Genomic DNA, 16,763 nt, shown 5'->3' with positions numbered 1-16,763 from the left:
TCTTATTTTCCTGACCAGGGATCTAACCTGCGCCCCCTGCAGTGGAAGTGTGGAGTCTTAACCACTGGACTGCCAGGTAAGTCCCCTGATCTTTTAAAAAATATTCTTTCCTCAAAGTTAAATATCTTGTTACATAGTAATCCTTCTCATCTAAAAACGTGACCCTGGGGCTTCCCTGGTGGCGCAGTGGTTGAGAATCTGCCTGCCAATGCAGGGGACACGGGTTCGAGCCCTGGTCTGGGAAGATCCCACATGCCGCGGAGCAACTAGGCCCGTGAGCCACAACTACTGAGTCTGCGCGTCTGGAGCCTGTGCTACGCAACAAGAGAGGCCGCGACAGTGAGAGGCCCACGCACCGTGATGAAGAGTGGCCCCCACTTGCCACAACTAGAGAAAGCCCTCGCACAGAAACGAAGACCCAACACAGCCATAAATAAATAAATAAATAAATAAATAAAAAGACTTTCTGTTTCACTCTTTAAAAAAAAAAAAGTGACCCTTATCTCAAGGAGAAGGTCTGAAGGCATTCTAGTGTTTGGGACTTGTTAATCACTGTGATTAACAAGGAAAATAGTTTCAGAATTTTTATAAAGGTGGGGTTTAAAGCCAGTAACCTGGGTGGGACTGGAGGGTTGTCTTTGGAGTTGCATTTGCATAATAAATATATTGTAGTTCCCTATATCGTGAGTTAGAGTACACCAATACACATAGTAGTGTTTAAGATGCTCTTATTTACATTGTTTATAAGACTGAGAAAACCTCAATTATCCCTACTAATGAGAAGTATAATTTACATGTGAGGTGGCTTCAAGGGAATTGAACTTTCCCCTATCTACTGTGCTCTGAGTATCTGGGAATAAGCTGGCAGTAGATTCTGAGAAGGAGAGCAGTGTTCCTTGGAGAAAAAGACCCTTTTCAGTGCCACCTTGACTCAATCTTCAGGACGTTGGTGAAAGCTGGTGCTAAGGCTTCTAAGGTGGAAAGTTTAGGGAAGATGTATTAAAGGCAAGTAATCTAGGGCTCCCAGGAGGCAACTGGGAGAGAGGGTTTGGAAGAGAAGGATTGAGTGAAGGGAGAAGATTGTTATTGGACCACATTAATAACCCCTCCCCCCCCAAATATTTGTTGTAAGCAACTTTTTGAAAGGAAATCTTTCAACAAGCTGAGTTTCCTCTGTGTGTGATGCAGGTGAGAAGATCTGCTCCAAAACAAACAGAAACAAGAAATGAGAATGTTTCACATGGCAAAGGAAGAGAGAAGCTTAAGGAAGACAGCCCAGGACTTCCCAGAATACGGCAGATATAAATCTGTCACCTCAAGATTAATATCAAAAGACACAGTATAGTTTACAGATTAAAACTGAGCTGTAGTCCATCCAAGGGTGAATGGATAAACAAAACGTGGTCTATACACACAATAGAATATTACTCATCCTTAAAAAGAAGGAAATTCTGACACATGCTACAACATGCATGAACCTTGAGGATATTATGCTAAGTGAAATAAGCCAGGCACAAAAGCAAAAATACTGTATGATTTCACTTAGATGAAGTATCTAAAGTAGTCAAAATAATAGAAACAGAACGTAGAATGGTGGTTGGCAGGGGCAGGGAGGGAGGGGAAAAAGGGAGTTGTTGTTTAATGGGTATAGAGTTTCAGTTTTGCAAGATTTTTGAAAAAGTTCTGGAGATTGGTTGCACAACAATGTGAATGTTAATGCCACTAAACTGTATACTTAAAATGATTAAATGGTAAGTTTTATGTTATACATATTTTACCACACAAAAACCCCCTAATTTCATTGAATTAAAAAAAAAAATTTGGGAACCAGAGTGCTTGGGTTTGACTCTTGAGACCCTGGGCAAGTTACTTAAAATCTATGAGCTCTAATTTCCTCCTCTGTAAAGTTTCGTTACAGGGCTTTATGAGAATTGAGTCTGGCACATAGAAAATGCTTAATACATGTGAGATATAATTATTATAAAAAGCAACCCTGGGACTTCCCTGGTGGTCCAGTGGTTAGGACTCTGCGCTTCCACTGCAGAGGGCGAGGGTTTGACCCTTGGTCGGGGAATTAAGATCCTGCATGCCACGCAGTGTGGCAAAAAAAAAACCCCAAAATCAAGACAAACCACCCCCCAAAATAAAAACAAAAAATGTCCCTAAGCCTCTTTCTTCAATTCACGAATTTGACAAATGTCAAGCCCATACTTCCTTCAATGCATCATTCTACACTCTGGGAAAACTACAGAAAAAATGTTCCACCTACATGGAGCTTAATTACTAGTGGTGGATTCAGATAATACATGAGTAGATTATAAATTCTGGGAAGAAAAATAAAACATGTTAAGAGTATAGGAAAGGCTGGGAAGTGCTGTGACCTGACACTTGAGCAGAACCCAAATGAAGTAAGGAGCCTGTGGGGTACTCCACTGTGTAATGAATATCTACTATTTTAGCAACCTTGTATCATAATGTTATAGATTAAATACCGCCTAATTCTTAACTTTGCGAACATTAGACTCACTAAACAAAATTTATTCCAAATGCCAGTATCTGAAACAAATTCAGCAAAGAAATAAAAAAAATCCAAAACCTTTTAATCTTTCCTGTATTTTTTTTCTTGAAAATACTAGATTTAAAAGAAAATGTCACATTGTAAACAAGTCCAGTGATCCATTCGCTTAAAACAGAATGACAGCACAATCACATTGTAAAACCTAAAAATGAAACGCTGGTACCAAACACAGCAGTTAAAGAGAGGCCTGAGCCAGGCTCTGAAAGATCTTTCCCAGAAATAGAGGCAGCAGCAGCTTCAAAGAGGCACAAAAATTGGGAGAAGGAGGAGGCAGCATTCAAACCATCAAGGCATAAGAGTACAAAAAAAACAGAGCAATAGACTCATCTTGTGAACAAGGGGGATGAAGGATAAAAGGGTAAAAGCGTACTTCCTGATGTTCTGGGAACATCAGACCATGCCACATGAACACAGGTGGGTTAGAAGGGCAGTTTTTTAAGTGGGGAAAGGATATTAGTCAACTTTAGAAGCACTTGGTCTGTTTCTTGGCACTCAACTCTCAGGGACACAGGAAACACGTCACTCTAGTGTTGTTTCTAAACTCATAATTGAGCTGCTTGCCCTGACCCCATCACCTTGGCTGAACATAACATTGAATCTTGGCTGTGTCTGTTGCTCCCGTGGACGTCCTACTTATGAATGAGTATGTATAAGAGAGGCGCCACAGTGAGACCTTGGAAGAAAACACAGGGCTCTCTTGGGAAAAGGGTTTCTGCCTTCCTCCTGGTGCTGGAGGGTCCCTGAGAGATAAGAGTTTGATGTGGCTGGGCCCCTTGAGGCTCTGAGTTCATCAGCAAAACTTTCCCTTTAGCCCCACCCACCCAAATCCTTCCCCAAGGAGGCTCTGAGTTCATGGAAAGGCCAACTGAGAGAGCAGAAAAAAACAGCTGCGGAAAGAAAGTAAGGGATAGTTTTCTTCCTGTGGCACTTGTTACTGACCAGAGTGACTACTTCCTTATAGTGACTTTAGACATTGAGAGAGTTTGTTCCTTAATCTGGAACACTGATTCTCAAATAAGGGGAAGGCCTTCCCAAGAGGGGCTCTTAAGACTCTCCAAAGAGGTTTTGTCCAATATACATAAGCCCCAAACTCCCTCTCAATTGAGATCAGTGCATGTAATGACAGAAATTCCTGATGGGAGTATATTGTACATCTGAACAGTGTTAGAGGCACAACAAAAAGCTAAAAACCCCTAATTTGTGGGGCAGACGTCAAAATTATATAGTGATTTTTTTTCTCATTAAGTTACAAATAAGTAGCTAAATTCCATGACTAGACTCCACACTGAACAGCCAGGAACAACAAGTTCACCCATTCAACTAGTAACCACACTAGATTAAAGCAATACAATTCTGTCCTCCTAAAGACAATTTCCAGAAAGACCCGCCTGTCCCAGTGAGGTAGTTGACACTAGGATTAGCACAGGCTAATCACTGTATGTTTCTTAGAAGACTGGCTTTTCTCTGTTTCTTTCTCTTTCATAGTGCACAAGGGGTCCACCAACTTGTTATGAACAAGCATTAAACCTCTGCAATACTTGACAGTCTTCACTTTCAACTCTAGGGTGGCATCCTCGTCGCACATAAACACTGTGTGGGGATGCTACTGGAAGGCAGACATATGGCTCACTCCCTCCTCCATGGCCTTATACAGAGCAAACGCCTTGTGAGCACCTGAGATGAAGATTATCATCTCTCTAGCACCCATCACAGTGCCCACGCCCACCATCAGGGCCATGGTGGGCACCTTGGTGAGATTTCCATCAAAGAACCTAGCATTGGCCAGGATGGTGTCCATGGCCAGTGTCTTCACACGGGTCCTACATAATAGACTGGAGCCCAACTTGTAAAAAGCAATGTGTCCACCAAGGCCGGTGGACCCAACACAGCCAAAAATAAATAAATAAATAAATTAAATAAAATAATGGTACAAATGAACATATTTACAAAACAGGAACGGAGTCACAGATGTAGAAAACAAACTTATTGTTACCAAAGGGGAAAAGGGTGGGGCAGAGGGATAAATTGGGAGATTGGGATTGATGTATACACACTACTATATATAAAATAAACAACAAGGATTTACTGTACAGCATAGGGAACTATATTCAATATCTTGTAATAAACTATAATTGATAAGACTCTGAAAAAATATATGACCGAATCACTTTACTGTACACCTGGAACTAACACAGTATTCTAAGTTAACTATACTTTAATTTTAAAAAAGGGGGGGCTGTAATGTGGAGCAAATGGACCTCTTAGACAGTGCTGGTGGGAATGCAAAATGATCCACTTTGAAAAAAGACATGGATATCCTACGAAGTTAAACACGTACTTACCATTTGGCCCAGCAGTGCAACTCGTAAAGGAATAAAAGAGAAATAAAATTATATGTTCAAAGACTTGCATACATATGTTCATAATTATTAATAGCCTCAAACTGGAAACAACCCAAATGTCCATCAACTGGTAATGACATAAAACAAATTGAGTATAACCAAGGTATGGAAAATTGCTCAGCAGTAAAAAGAAATATTTATACATACCACATGAATGAATTTCAGAAACATTATACTAAGTGACAGAACTCAAATACAAAAGATTACATGCTGTGCATACATGTATTTATATTAAATTCTAGAAAAGGCAAACCTATGGTAACAAAAAGCAGACCAACAATTGCCTGGGTAAGTGGTGGGGAGGATATGGGGAGGGCGGGGAATATTAGAGGGAAAAAGAAAACTTTTTAAAGTGATGGAAATGTTCTATATACGCATACCTCAGAGATATTGCAGGTTCAGTTGTAGACCACTGTAATAAAGCATATATTGCAAAAAAGTGAGGCACACAAATTTTTTTGGCTTCCCAGTACATACAAAAGTCAGTTGTTTTTACACTATGCAGTAGTCTATTAAGTGTGCAATAGCATTGTCTAAAACAACAGTGTACATACTTTAATTAAAAAATACTTTATTGCCAAAAAATGCTAGCCATCATCTAAGCCTTCAGTGAGTTGTAATCTTTTGCTGGTGGAGGGTCCTGCCTCGATGTTCATGGCTGCGGACTGAGCAGGGTGGTGGTTGCTGAAGGTTAGGGTGGCTGTGGCGATGTCTTTAAGACAACAATAAAGTTTGCCACATCGATTGACTCCTCCTTTCACTTGAACACTTAGAGGCCATTTAGACTTATTACTTGGCCTATTTCAATATTGTTGCATCTCAGGGAATAGGGAGGACTAACGAGAGGGAGAGAGACTGGGGAATGGCAGGTCAGTGGAGCAGTGAGAACACACACAACATTGCCATCTTACATGGGTGTGGCTCATGGCACCCCAAAACAATGATAATATCATACATCAAAGATCACTGATCACAGATTACCATAAATATAATAATAATGAAAAATTTGCAGTGTTGTGAGAATTACCAAAATGTGACAGAGACATGAAGTGAGCAAATACTGTTGGAAAAATGGCGCCAATAGACTTGCTTGATGCAGTTGCCACAAACCTTCAATTTGGTAAAAAGAACGCAGTATCTGTGAATCACAATAAGGCAAAGCACAATAAAACGAGGATTGTAGTGGTAGTTATACAATCATATATAATTATGATTATACAAACTATACACTTAGAGTGGGTACATTTTATTCTATGTAAATTATACCTCAGTGAAGCTGGAAAAAATTCATCAGAAAACTTAAGATTTACACAATTTTCTTCATGTGAAAAAATAATAAAAATTTTAAAAACTTTGAACAGGTGACCTCTGGTTGGTGGGAATATAGTTTTTATTTTTTGCTTACATATATTGAATGTTATACAATGAATGTTATTTTCCATAATTAATCAATTATTTCTTGAAGTGATGATGACCTAACTGAAGTAAGTAAATAAGCCCAACTTGGTTTGGTGAGACAGCGTCAGGGTGGATGTTTGAACCTGGATCTCTATACTCTTGGCCATTATACAGGTACATTCCAAGTTTCCAGGATAAGAATAATAGCCTGGGATGCTTAACAAAACTGTTTGTGTACTACACTTTTAAATCTGCATAGTTAATAAGCCCTCAAAGGTGATTCTTACCACGGGGAAATTTGATGGAACCATTGCCTACATGCAGAATCTGAAACCTCAGGAACATTTTCTTTTATATTAAGGGTCTGTCATCGATGCCAAATAATCCCACATGTGTATTAGTTACCCCACCTGGAATCTATTACCGTTAATCTTTCCTGGAAAGACATCTTCCTTATGAAGCTATCCCTAACTGGGACCCCATACCTGCCCAGAGTTGGGTGACCCTTGGTGGTTTCCTTTTCTATCCCCATTACCAGTACAGTAAAGCATATAGCTCTTCTTGCCCAGGTGTTTACTTAATTGGCACGACTGACACTGGGGCTGGATAAATTCTTTGCTGTGGGGGCTGTCCAGTGCACTGTAGGATGTTTAGCAGCATCTCTGGCTTCTACCCTTAGATACCAGTAGCACCAACCTCCCATGCCCAGTTGTGACAACCAAAAATGCAAAAATGTCTCCAGTCATTGTCAAATGTACCTGAAGGTGGCAAAATTAACCAAGTTAAGAACCATTAACTTGTCTCCCGTGTCAGTCTAAACATCTTCTAATCAATCCTCTGCATAGATTCCAGATTTCTAAAACTTGCAGTTCAAAGCATAGTCCTTAGCCCAGCAGCACTGGTGTTAGGTATAAGAGCTTGTTAGAAAAACAACATCTCAGGCCCAACTCCAGGCTCTGCATTTTTAACAAGATTAACAATCCCTGGTGATTCCTATGCTCTTAAAGTTTGAGAAGAACTGCCAGAAAGTCTCTAACTTGCCTGAGGGTTAATATCACTTGGAACAGAGGTTAACAAAATTCCTAAGTCCTTCTCCTGGAGATTTCATTCCATTGGTCAAGGGTGGGGCCCAGGAGCCTGCATTGTTAATATGTGTCTCAGGTAATCCTTATCTTTGGGCAAGTTAAGGAACTGCCAAAATAAACATTAGGGAATTCCCCGGTGGTCCAGTGGTTAGGACTCGGCGCTTTCTCTGCTGGGCCTGGGTTCAATCCCTGGTTTGGGGAACTAAGATTCCGCACGCCGTGCAGCTTGGCCACCAAAAAAAAAAAAAAAAAAAAAAAAATTCAGATTTTGTCATTATCCACATAAAATTAAAACCTCTTTTGTGGCTCCCCATGACCTGGAGCAGTGGTTCTCAACCTTAGGTACTCACCTAGGGAGTACTTAAAAATCCTAATACTAGGTTGTTCCCCAAACCAATTAAATCAGAAATCTCTGGGGGAGAAACCCATTCACTGATGTGTGTTTTAAAACTCCCCAGTTGCAGCCAATGTTGAGAACCACTGGAAATTACCAAGCCTGAGCTCCTCAGCCTGGCTTAAAGCCCAACTAGAAAGGTCCCTTTCTAGCTCTGCTTTGCACTGCACTTTTACATATGTACACTTTACTCCCGCCTCACTAAACTATCTGAAATTCTTACACCTATAGTACTTTCAAGTCGCTGGGCCTTTCTACTGGTTATGCTGTCTTCTACTGCCCTGGCGAACAGTTATTCATCCCTAACGACTAAATTACCACTTAGCCCCCACTTTAGAGTTAATTAATTAATTAATTAAGGCTGTGCTGCGCAGCACACCGGATCTTAGTTCCCCGACCAGGGATCGAACCCGTGCCCCCTGTGGTGGAAGTGTGGAGTCCGAACCACTGGACCGCCAGGGAATTCCCTAGGGTGATTTTAGATTTCCCTGACAAACTCGTTCAGGCAAAGTGAATCATTCCCTTCTCTGTGCTAACACCATCCGTCTTTGTGTAGACTTGTATTACTGTATTTATTCCAGTATATTAATAGGCTACAAATATTATATTTTGAGGACAGGAACTATGCCTAGTTCACCTTTATATCCCTAGCACCTAGCAAAGGGCCAGGCATACAGTAAACAGCCAATAATGTCTGTTGACTTAGTGAAAATATTGTAAGGAACAAAATAAAAACAAGCGGGAATATTACCTTCTTTAAAAAAAATTTTTTTTTGATTTGACATAACCTAACGACATAAAAATCTTAATTAGAAAAGAACTTTTGTTGGGAGGGAGACGCAAGAGGGAGGAGATATGGGGATATATGTATACGTATAGCTGATCACTTTGTTATACAGCAGAAACTAACACACCATTGTAAAGCAATTATACTCCAATAAAGATGTTAAAAAAAAACCAAAAAACTTTTAAGCTGTGATCCTCAAATGAAGAAATACACCTGAAAGCACTCCTAAGAGAGAAGCCTTTTCCTTGATTCAGAATCATAATTTAGTCCATTCCAAGGCTTTGAAATAATTGTTTTTTTATATGTGTCTAAGGCATTTTTTCAATTGAGGTGAAATTCACCTAACATAAAATTAACTATTTTAAAGTGTAAAATTTAGTGTCATTTAATAAATTTACAATGTTATGCAATCACCACCTATATCAAGTTCCAAAATTATTTTCATCACCTCAAAAGAAAACCCTATACTCATCAAGCAGTCATTCACTCCCCATCTTCCTAGCTCCTAGAAAGCACCAGGAACATTAACTTTTAAGTTACACTAAGATATTTTAAAGATATAAAGCAGATAGTTAAAGAGATACAGATTCTAGATGGTTGCACAATTGCATCTAGTCACACAGAAGAGCTCAAGTGTAGTTTTTTCAATAATCTCAAAAAACTCCATTATTTTGTTAACCATTTTATGTACATTGATATTCAGTCTTGAAAACTGATAAAAACACGTCCAGAGTTTCTTATAAAGACAACGTACAAATGCTCATTTACATTCTGCACATTAATAACGATGATGAAAATGACACAATAGTTATAGCTACATAAAAATATATACAAGGATTCAAACAGACGATGTTATTTGGCTTATAACATGTGTAGATACTACACAAAAAATGAGGATGTAATTTTCAGAAAAGTAAAATGTGACCAAAATCACTTTTCATCTTAAAATTTAAAAATAAAATTCCTAACAATTGTAATTACTAGTTCATACTCAAATCTCAGACTAATTCAAATTAGCCAGGGTTAGACATAGGTTAAGTTAAATATTTGTTAAATATTTTGCATTTAAAAAAATAAGGTTTGTGGTTTAAAAAACATACATTTGATAACATTTTCTCAAAATTAATTAAGAATGGCTTATCCATGTCCTTCCAGATTCTGGAAACATACTAGAAAAAGTGAATACCGAACAGCCGACTCTTTGGAAAGTTGCACCCCAAGTCCCGGAAAACACCCTTAAGCGGGTGCAGTGATCAAACCCTAATGGGAAACTCATAATGCACCGATGATACTGAGAACAAAGAGGGGGAAGTAATATGGCATGAGGTGACATTAATGTGGTTTTGAAAAAGGTTTCAACTATTCTTAGGGAATCAATTAGACATTGAGAATGACCAATCTCATGATGACCTCAAAAACAGTATCTCACATATTATCATGGTGCTACCTTACTAGTAGGAATATGGTTTCTAACAACTCTTTTCTGTATTTTACTCTACTGGCTTGAGAAGCAGCTTCCTATTTTGAGAATTATATGACATAATATAATCATATATAACTAAGTTAATGGTTTGGAAAACAAAATGATAGTAGTTTTAAAAAGGAGCAAGTATCTCTTTTATCAGGTTGTGACACCAGGCTAAGAGGGCTTAGGGCTGGAAAGCAAGGAGTGAGGGTAGTGCAGGGGTTCAGGTACAAATCTGCTTCCGCTCAAGGAGAGGAAGGGCACGAGAAGTGTCTGGACAACCCAGAATGGTCTTGGCACCTGGATGTGGAGCTACCACACTGGGTCAGAGACAGGCTGGGCGTCATCCTCTGGCCCAGATGCCATGGAACCCAACCCCTACTCAGTACTAAATTAGGAACACAAACCTCTCAAATGACACTTACCAAAACCAGATTATTCACCCTCATATTACAAAGCCCAGAAGAAGAAGACATTTAATTATTTTAAAAAGTGAGCTGAAAAATTATGAGGTTTCTTCTTACTTCACCTGAAAAACCCAGGGAACAAATATTTTAACAATTCTATGACTATTAATATGTTTAAAAGGCACTTAAAACATTCCTTTACAATCCAACTCAAAATACATCTGTCAACTACATTTTGGATAAATGTAAAAAAAAACCCAACTTTGGTGTAACTTTTCTTGTAACTCAGTGATATTTACTACCTACAGGGCTGAATGTTTTGAAAGATAGAGCCCCAACTTTTCTGGAAAACAACCGAAAGTGCTTTTATCATAGAAATGGGAAGGGCACTAATGATTTGCTCTTTCACTGACAACATCCTGTAGTCGTTTAAGTAAAACGTCATCATTTTCTTGACAGAGGCGTTTGGCAGCTGATTCTGCGTCACCATCGATGGCTATTGCTCGCTTCTTGGTTCTCTGCTCACCTTGCCTTATCATGTTGTTGATATCTTTCAAACTCTGTGCAAAAATAGAGGACATGTGTGAGTAAAAGGGGAAAAGGGAGAAACAGCAGCCAAGAACTAAGCTAACTGTTTTTTCCTGCCCTTTATCCTCTACCCAAAGCTAAACACTGGGGTAGAGATTATTTTTTGAATCTAGGCCAACCTAATAAGGGTGATTAGATCTAATCTTTTCAGGTGATTTTAAAAATTGGATTTACCTTATAGCAGTAGTTTTCAAAATGTGGACATAAGACCAGAAGCAGCAGAAGCATTTGGAAACTTATCAGGAATGCAAATTCTCAAGCCTCGCCCTACACCTACTGAATCAGACATTCTGGGGGTTGGGCCCAGCAATCTATATTTTATCAAGCCTTCCAGGTGATTCTGATATTCCCTAAAGTTTGAGATCCTCCTCCTGAAGCAATGCATTTCAACCTTTAATGTGCTTACTAATCATCTGGGGAATCTTGTTACTATGCAGATTCAAATTCAGTCGGGCTGGTGTGAGGCCTGAGAGTCTGCGTTTCTAACAGGCTCCCGGGTGATGCTGAATGTTGCTGGTCTGTAAGGCAGCCTTAGAGAAGTTGTTCCTGAAAGCTGTGCATCACAACAGTCTAGGGGACCTGCCTGCCAGAGCTCTGTGATACAGGAAGTCTATGGGACAGGTATCTGTGTTCAACAAGCTCCCCAGATTCTGACCTATGACTGTGAAATCATTGCCTTACAATTCAATTGGTCCCATTTCTGATTTTATGCAAGAATTTCTTCTAAAAGTCTTCATATGAAATCAACTTCTATAAAGAAGAAATGCAAGCCTGTGCAGTATATCTCAGTCAACTTTGTTTGCTAAGCATAGCAGGAACTTAATAGATATCTGTGGAACTAAATGAGAAACTAATGAGTTAAGGAGCTGCCATGTATTTGGACTGAGTTACAATCTGTCCCACTACAATTTCTTCCAGTTAGTAGTGATTCTGGCTTCTGGAGACATACTGAGCGTATCTACTTGATAGCCCTTGAATTATCTGAAAACAGCAATCATGTCCCTATCACATCTTCATCATTGTATGGGAATAAAGATGGAGATGACCACAGAGCTGTCTGTGTAAGTAAGAAGAGGTCTGTTTTCAGACCTTTCACTATCCTGGTTGCCATCCACCAAATGAACTTTCACTTCCAAGGCCTTTCTTTACGCATAGTGTTCCCCATGTCTGACCACTTGCAGGTGTTGCCTTACTAGTCCTTCTCAAGATCGTGCTTGAGCAGGGACACACTGGGCTCTTGGAGTGAACTCCCCCGATACCACATCAATCGTAAAGGATTAAACTACCTCAACTGAATACACTGCTCTTGATCACAGGAAACTTGCCATAGTAACAGTTCATATTTATTAGCGGTAACTTTGCAAACAAAGGGGTAAGATTAAAGATTACTAATTGGAAATCTGAAATCCAGTATTTAACACATGTACATCATTGTTTTGGAGTAAAGTTTGTGTGCAACTTACCTTAGAAGGGCTGCCATTGAACTTATAGAGCAGAGCACTCCTTGGTGTAAGGCCTGACCCATTCTTGTGTGGGGACACATAAATGGAGTGCTGCTGGGAAATGCGGCGCGGGGAGCCTGGCTGTTGCTTAATATGTGGAAAAGGAGACAGTGGTGGAGCTTCCATCTGAAATAATACAAAAGTAAAGTTTTTATAAGATAAAAGGTTTTCTTTCTTTTTTTGAATCCCACCATTTTTATTCTGCACTATCCACCCTGTCCCACCCTAGCCCCAAGCCAGGTGAAGGGTCAACATGGAACTTTTTCTTTGCCATGTTTTTATTCTTTTTTAAAAATTATTTATTTATTTATTTATTTATTTTTGGTTGCATTGGGTCTTCACACGGGCTTTTCTCTAGTTGTGGTGAGCAGGGGCTACTCTTCGTTGTGGTGCGTGGGCTTCTCATTGCAGTGGCTTCTCTTGTTGTGGAGCATGGGCTCTAGGCACATGGGCTTCAGTAGTTGTGGCTTGCGGGCTCTAGAGTGCAGGCTTAGTAGTTGTGGCACGCGGGCTTAGTTGCTCTGCGGCATGTGGGATCTTCCCGGACCAGGGCTCGAACTTGTGTCTCCTACATTGGCAGGCGGATTCTTAACCACTGCACCACCAGGGAAGCCCTGTTTTTATTCTTATTGCTATCTCCTAGTTAGGAGTCAGTTATACTGTAAGAGGTTATTTATGGCTGAAGAAAATCAAAAAATGGTTCATTAACCCTTGTTTGTCAACAATTACTAATAGATAAACTAAAATTTATTTTCCTGGATCTTTCAGGGAATTCTGAAGAATTCTGAGCAAGACACCAGAAGCAGTAAGCCAGGAGCATAGGAACCTTATGTCAATGCTCAGAAAGTGGAGCAAAGAGTAATCTATGTCCTAACACTTGCAGTAAGAATCTCTCTCCACACGCACATACCCACAACCAAATTAGTAGCACAGAGAATAAAAGAGAGGCAGAGCATTCTGTGGGCCAGCAGGATGAGTCCAATATGGAACAAATCTCTTAATGAAATGGTTAAGACTTTATACTGAAATGCAAAAAATTTAGAGATAAAGTGAGAAGGGACTGCACTTTTAATAATCTATACAATGTTTCTATTCCAAGAATAAATGGAGATGACTCCTTAATTAATATTTCATTCATCATCTCCACCTGAAGCTAGGAAAACTAGTTTTTTTTTTTAATTGGCTGATAATAGAGATATTCACAGTATAGCACATGGTGGGGGTGGTGGAACTGAGGGAACAGAATGAGTAGTCATGGCTTCTGAGGATAATCATAGACTATATTCCTTGAAAGGGACAAAGACAGAAATATAGAGAGATACATAGACACATATATGGCTACTGCCTGGATGTAGCTTCTACTAGGTCCCTCTTTCTTATAACTGAAGTCTGGTCTCCTGTGAACCAACTTCAGCTTATACACTGATAATACTTTCAAAGGCCTGCTGGTACTGTCAAATCTAGAGTCTGCATAAAAATTTCTTAGTGTTGCTTCTATTATTGATTCAAGCCTATTTATTTCCTTTTCTTTTTATCTTGAGAAAAACACTTATCTCAGAGATATAACAATAGGAATCAAAAACAAAGGAAAAAACCACCAGAATTGTTTTCATTTTTCCATGTTCCCATCTAGTCCTTGCCCATATGCATCCATAATTTCTAACAACATAATCACAGTGTGGATAAAATTTCCATGATTTCCTCTGGTCTCTGTTGTATCACAGCCTTAATCACTCTAATTACCAGTATGTTTTCTCCTATAAAATGTATCAGTAAGGCTTTAGCTTTGAAACACTTATCTAGCAAAATAAACTCACAGTAATCCAATTATGAGTACAGATATTAATAAAGTAGTAAAATATAAAACATACCACATGGTCCTGATTTGACAAGTCGTATTTCAATGCAAATGACTTCACTCTTCCTACATATATTGTATTGTAAAATTTGATAAGATCACCTCTTTCCTCTTTCACTGGTCCACTGGAACAGTCAGGTGTTTTTGTAGCATCTTCCAAGTCTGTTAAAAGAATTCAGTGTTGTACAATGGAAAATTACTCAGCCATAAAAAGGAATGAAACCGAGTCATTTGTAGTGTAGTGGATGGACCTAGAGTCTGTCACACAGAATGAATAAGTCAGAAAGAGAAAAACAAATACTGTATATTAACGCATATATATGGAATCTAGAAAAATGGTACTGATGAACCTCGTGGCAGGGCAGGAATAAAGATGCAGATGTAGAGAACAGACTTGAGGACACAGTGGGGGAAGGGGAGACTGGGACGAAGTGAGGGTAGCATTGACATATATACACTACTAAGTGTAAATTAGATAGCTGCATATAGCACAGGGAGATCAGCTCGGTGCTTTGTGATGACCTAGAGGGGTGGGGTGGGGAGGGTGGGAGGGAGGCTCAAGAGGGAGGGGATATGTGTATACATACAGCTGATTCACTTTGTTGTACAGGAGAAACTAACGCAACATTGTAAAGCAATTATAATCTAAGAAAGATGTAAAAAAAAAAAAAAAAAAAGAATTCAGTGTTGTGATAGGTGTACCTTAATCTATAAGTTGGCGATTTGAATCACAACTCGCTCTAAAATATAAAAGGAAAAAAAATCAAATAAACCCAAATCTTTATGTAAGACAATTAATGTTTTTAGAAAAGGTTCAGAAATCCATCTATATTATGGATAAATTAAATTGGAATCTTAGAAATGCAAACACGTAAACTTAAGCTGGTACTCTATTCTCTAGATATCACTTCAGCAAGAATGTTTTCACAACCCTACCTTTTGAGCTCACTGTCACCGGTGGCTCTTAGAGGGGCACCAGCCCTGGGTTGAAGTTTACCTAAACTGAGCTTCAGAGTATGGGTAGCAGTGGCAAACCCTGAGTTTCAGATAACAAAAGGGCCTGCAGATATTCATATTGACTCTTTGAAAAAGGTGGAAAGACTCTAAAAGGTAAAGTGTATCCTCATAGTTTAAGGAAGAAGCAAGGTGAATTGCTTAAGTTTATTTTTCTGCAAATACATGGCAGATGACAGGTGTTCAAAAAGTCTTATTTTCCCACGCACAACAGGAACCTTAGTGCTGTCTATAACCGGCGTCCTCAGTTGTAAAATGACAGCTTGCCCCAAGGTACTTTCCTGTTTATTACTGTGATTCTGGAGTAGCTTGTGACACCAGGCAGAACTTTATCCTATTCTTTTTTGGGAAAGAGTATTACAAACCATCTTCTCCTTGTACCTACAAGAATCATCTATGCACAGGAGCTGAGAAAACTACCAGTGATTAAAAAGAATTCAACATGTGAAAAAACTTTCTCATTCTCAATACTGAAAATATGGGTAGAAACATGCTTCCACCTTTGGAAAACCAGAAAACTCAAACATGGTCCAAGGGCCAGGCAGCCACAGGGAACCTCCATAGGGATCTCCATTTGGATGTCCTTTTGACTCTTGCTATTTTTGCAGCATCCTAATAGGGCAGAAAAAAGCTCTGTGATCAAATAAGTTGAAAAAATGCTGCATAGTAGTATATCCTCCTCTTAGGAATTCAGAATACATGTTAGTATATTAAAGGTTCTGAGAACTTTTGCAATTAGAAAAAAACACATGTTCACTTTAATTCCATACTTCTCAAATTTTCTACGCACAGTCGCTCTTCCCCATAACAGTTACTACCATCCTGGGGGACACTGTCCCAAGGCAGTAAACAATGGCTTAATAACAGCTGTTGTAGGTTATTCTTGTTATACAGATGAATTAAAATTATTATATGTCCTCCTTGGATTAGAAATTTCTGGAGGCAGTTACTTCTTCATGTTTCTGTGTTATTCCAATTCCAGTTGTTAATAGTTACATAAGGTAAGGAGCTATATTTAATTTGAAGGAACCAAACCTTTAAAACTCTCTGGGACCTTGGATTCTAACTAAACATGATTTTATTTAGCTATTTTTATTTAGCTGTTTAGTATTTTTTCATTTCAAAACAGAAAAAAAGATGTCAGTTGTCCTTTAAGCAGGAAAAAGATCTCTACCTTCCCACCTCTTTAAGGACTTTAGCACTCAGAAATCAAAGCCTCAGTAGGCCTGGTGACCATCTTACCACATATACATTAGGAGATGGAACTTATGAAAGACTGGGAAAG

At 39.1% G+C, this 16,763-nt stretch overlaps 2 protein-coding genes across 4 annotated transcripts in view; one reads left to right on the top strand and one right to left on the bottom strand.

Annotated features, from left to right (window-relative positions):
* Window positions 1–16,763, top strand: part of LOC132349007 (translationally-controlled tumor protein) — a 57,274-nt gene that overhangs the window by 13,307 nt on the left and 27,204 nt on the right. The window contains exons 2-3 of one of the 2 annotated variants that reach the window (XR_009497608.1): window positions 19–76; window positions 1,189–1,580. The gene's annotated coding sequence lies outside the window, so the exon portion shown is untranslated. Of the gene's footprint in view, window positions 1–18; window positions 77–1,188; window positions 1,581–16,763 lie in introns of those variants that run through there. The other variant, XR_009497609.1, reaches the window with a different exon arrangement.
* RBL1 (RB transcriptional corepressor like 1) overlaps window positions 9,395–16,763 on the bottom strand; it is a 76,328-nt gene continuing 68,959 nt past the window's right edge. The window contains exons 20-22 of one of the 2 annotated variants that reach the window (XM_059897072.1): window positions 14,478–14,626; window positions 12,568–12,732; window positions 9,395–11,076 (exon numbers count right to left, since the gene is read on the bottom strand). In XM_059897072.1, the coding sequence (XP_059753055.1) occupies window positions 10,906–11,076; window positions 12,568–12,732; window positions 14,478–14,626 (485 nt within the window). In that variant the 3' untranslated portion in view covers window positions 9,395–10,905. The remainder of the gene's footprint in view (window positions 11,077–12,567; window positions 12,733–14,477; window positions 14,627–16,763) is intronic. The other variant, XM_059897073.1, reaches the window with a different exon arrangement.

This window comes from Balaenoptera ricei, chromosome 15, assembly GCF_028023285.1.
Source record: "Balaenoptera ricei isolate mBalRic1 chromosome 15, mBalRic1.hap2, whole genome shotgun sequence".
Lineage (NCBI taxonomy): Eukaryota > Metazoa > Chordata > Mammalia > Artiodactyla > Balaenopteridae > Balaenoptera > Balaenoptera ricei.
The sequence above is the reverse complement of the archived record's forward strand: the minus strand, read 5'-3'. Positions and strand labels throughout refer to the sequence as shown.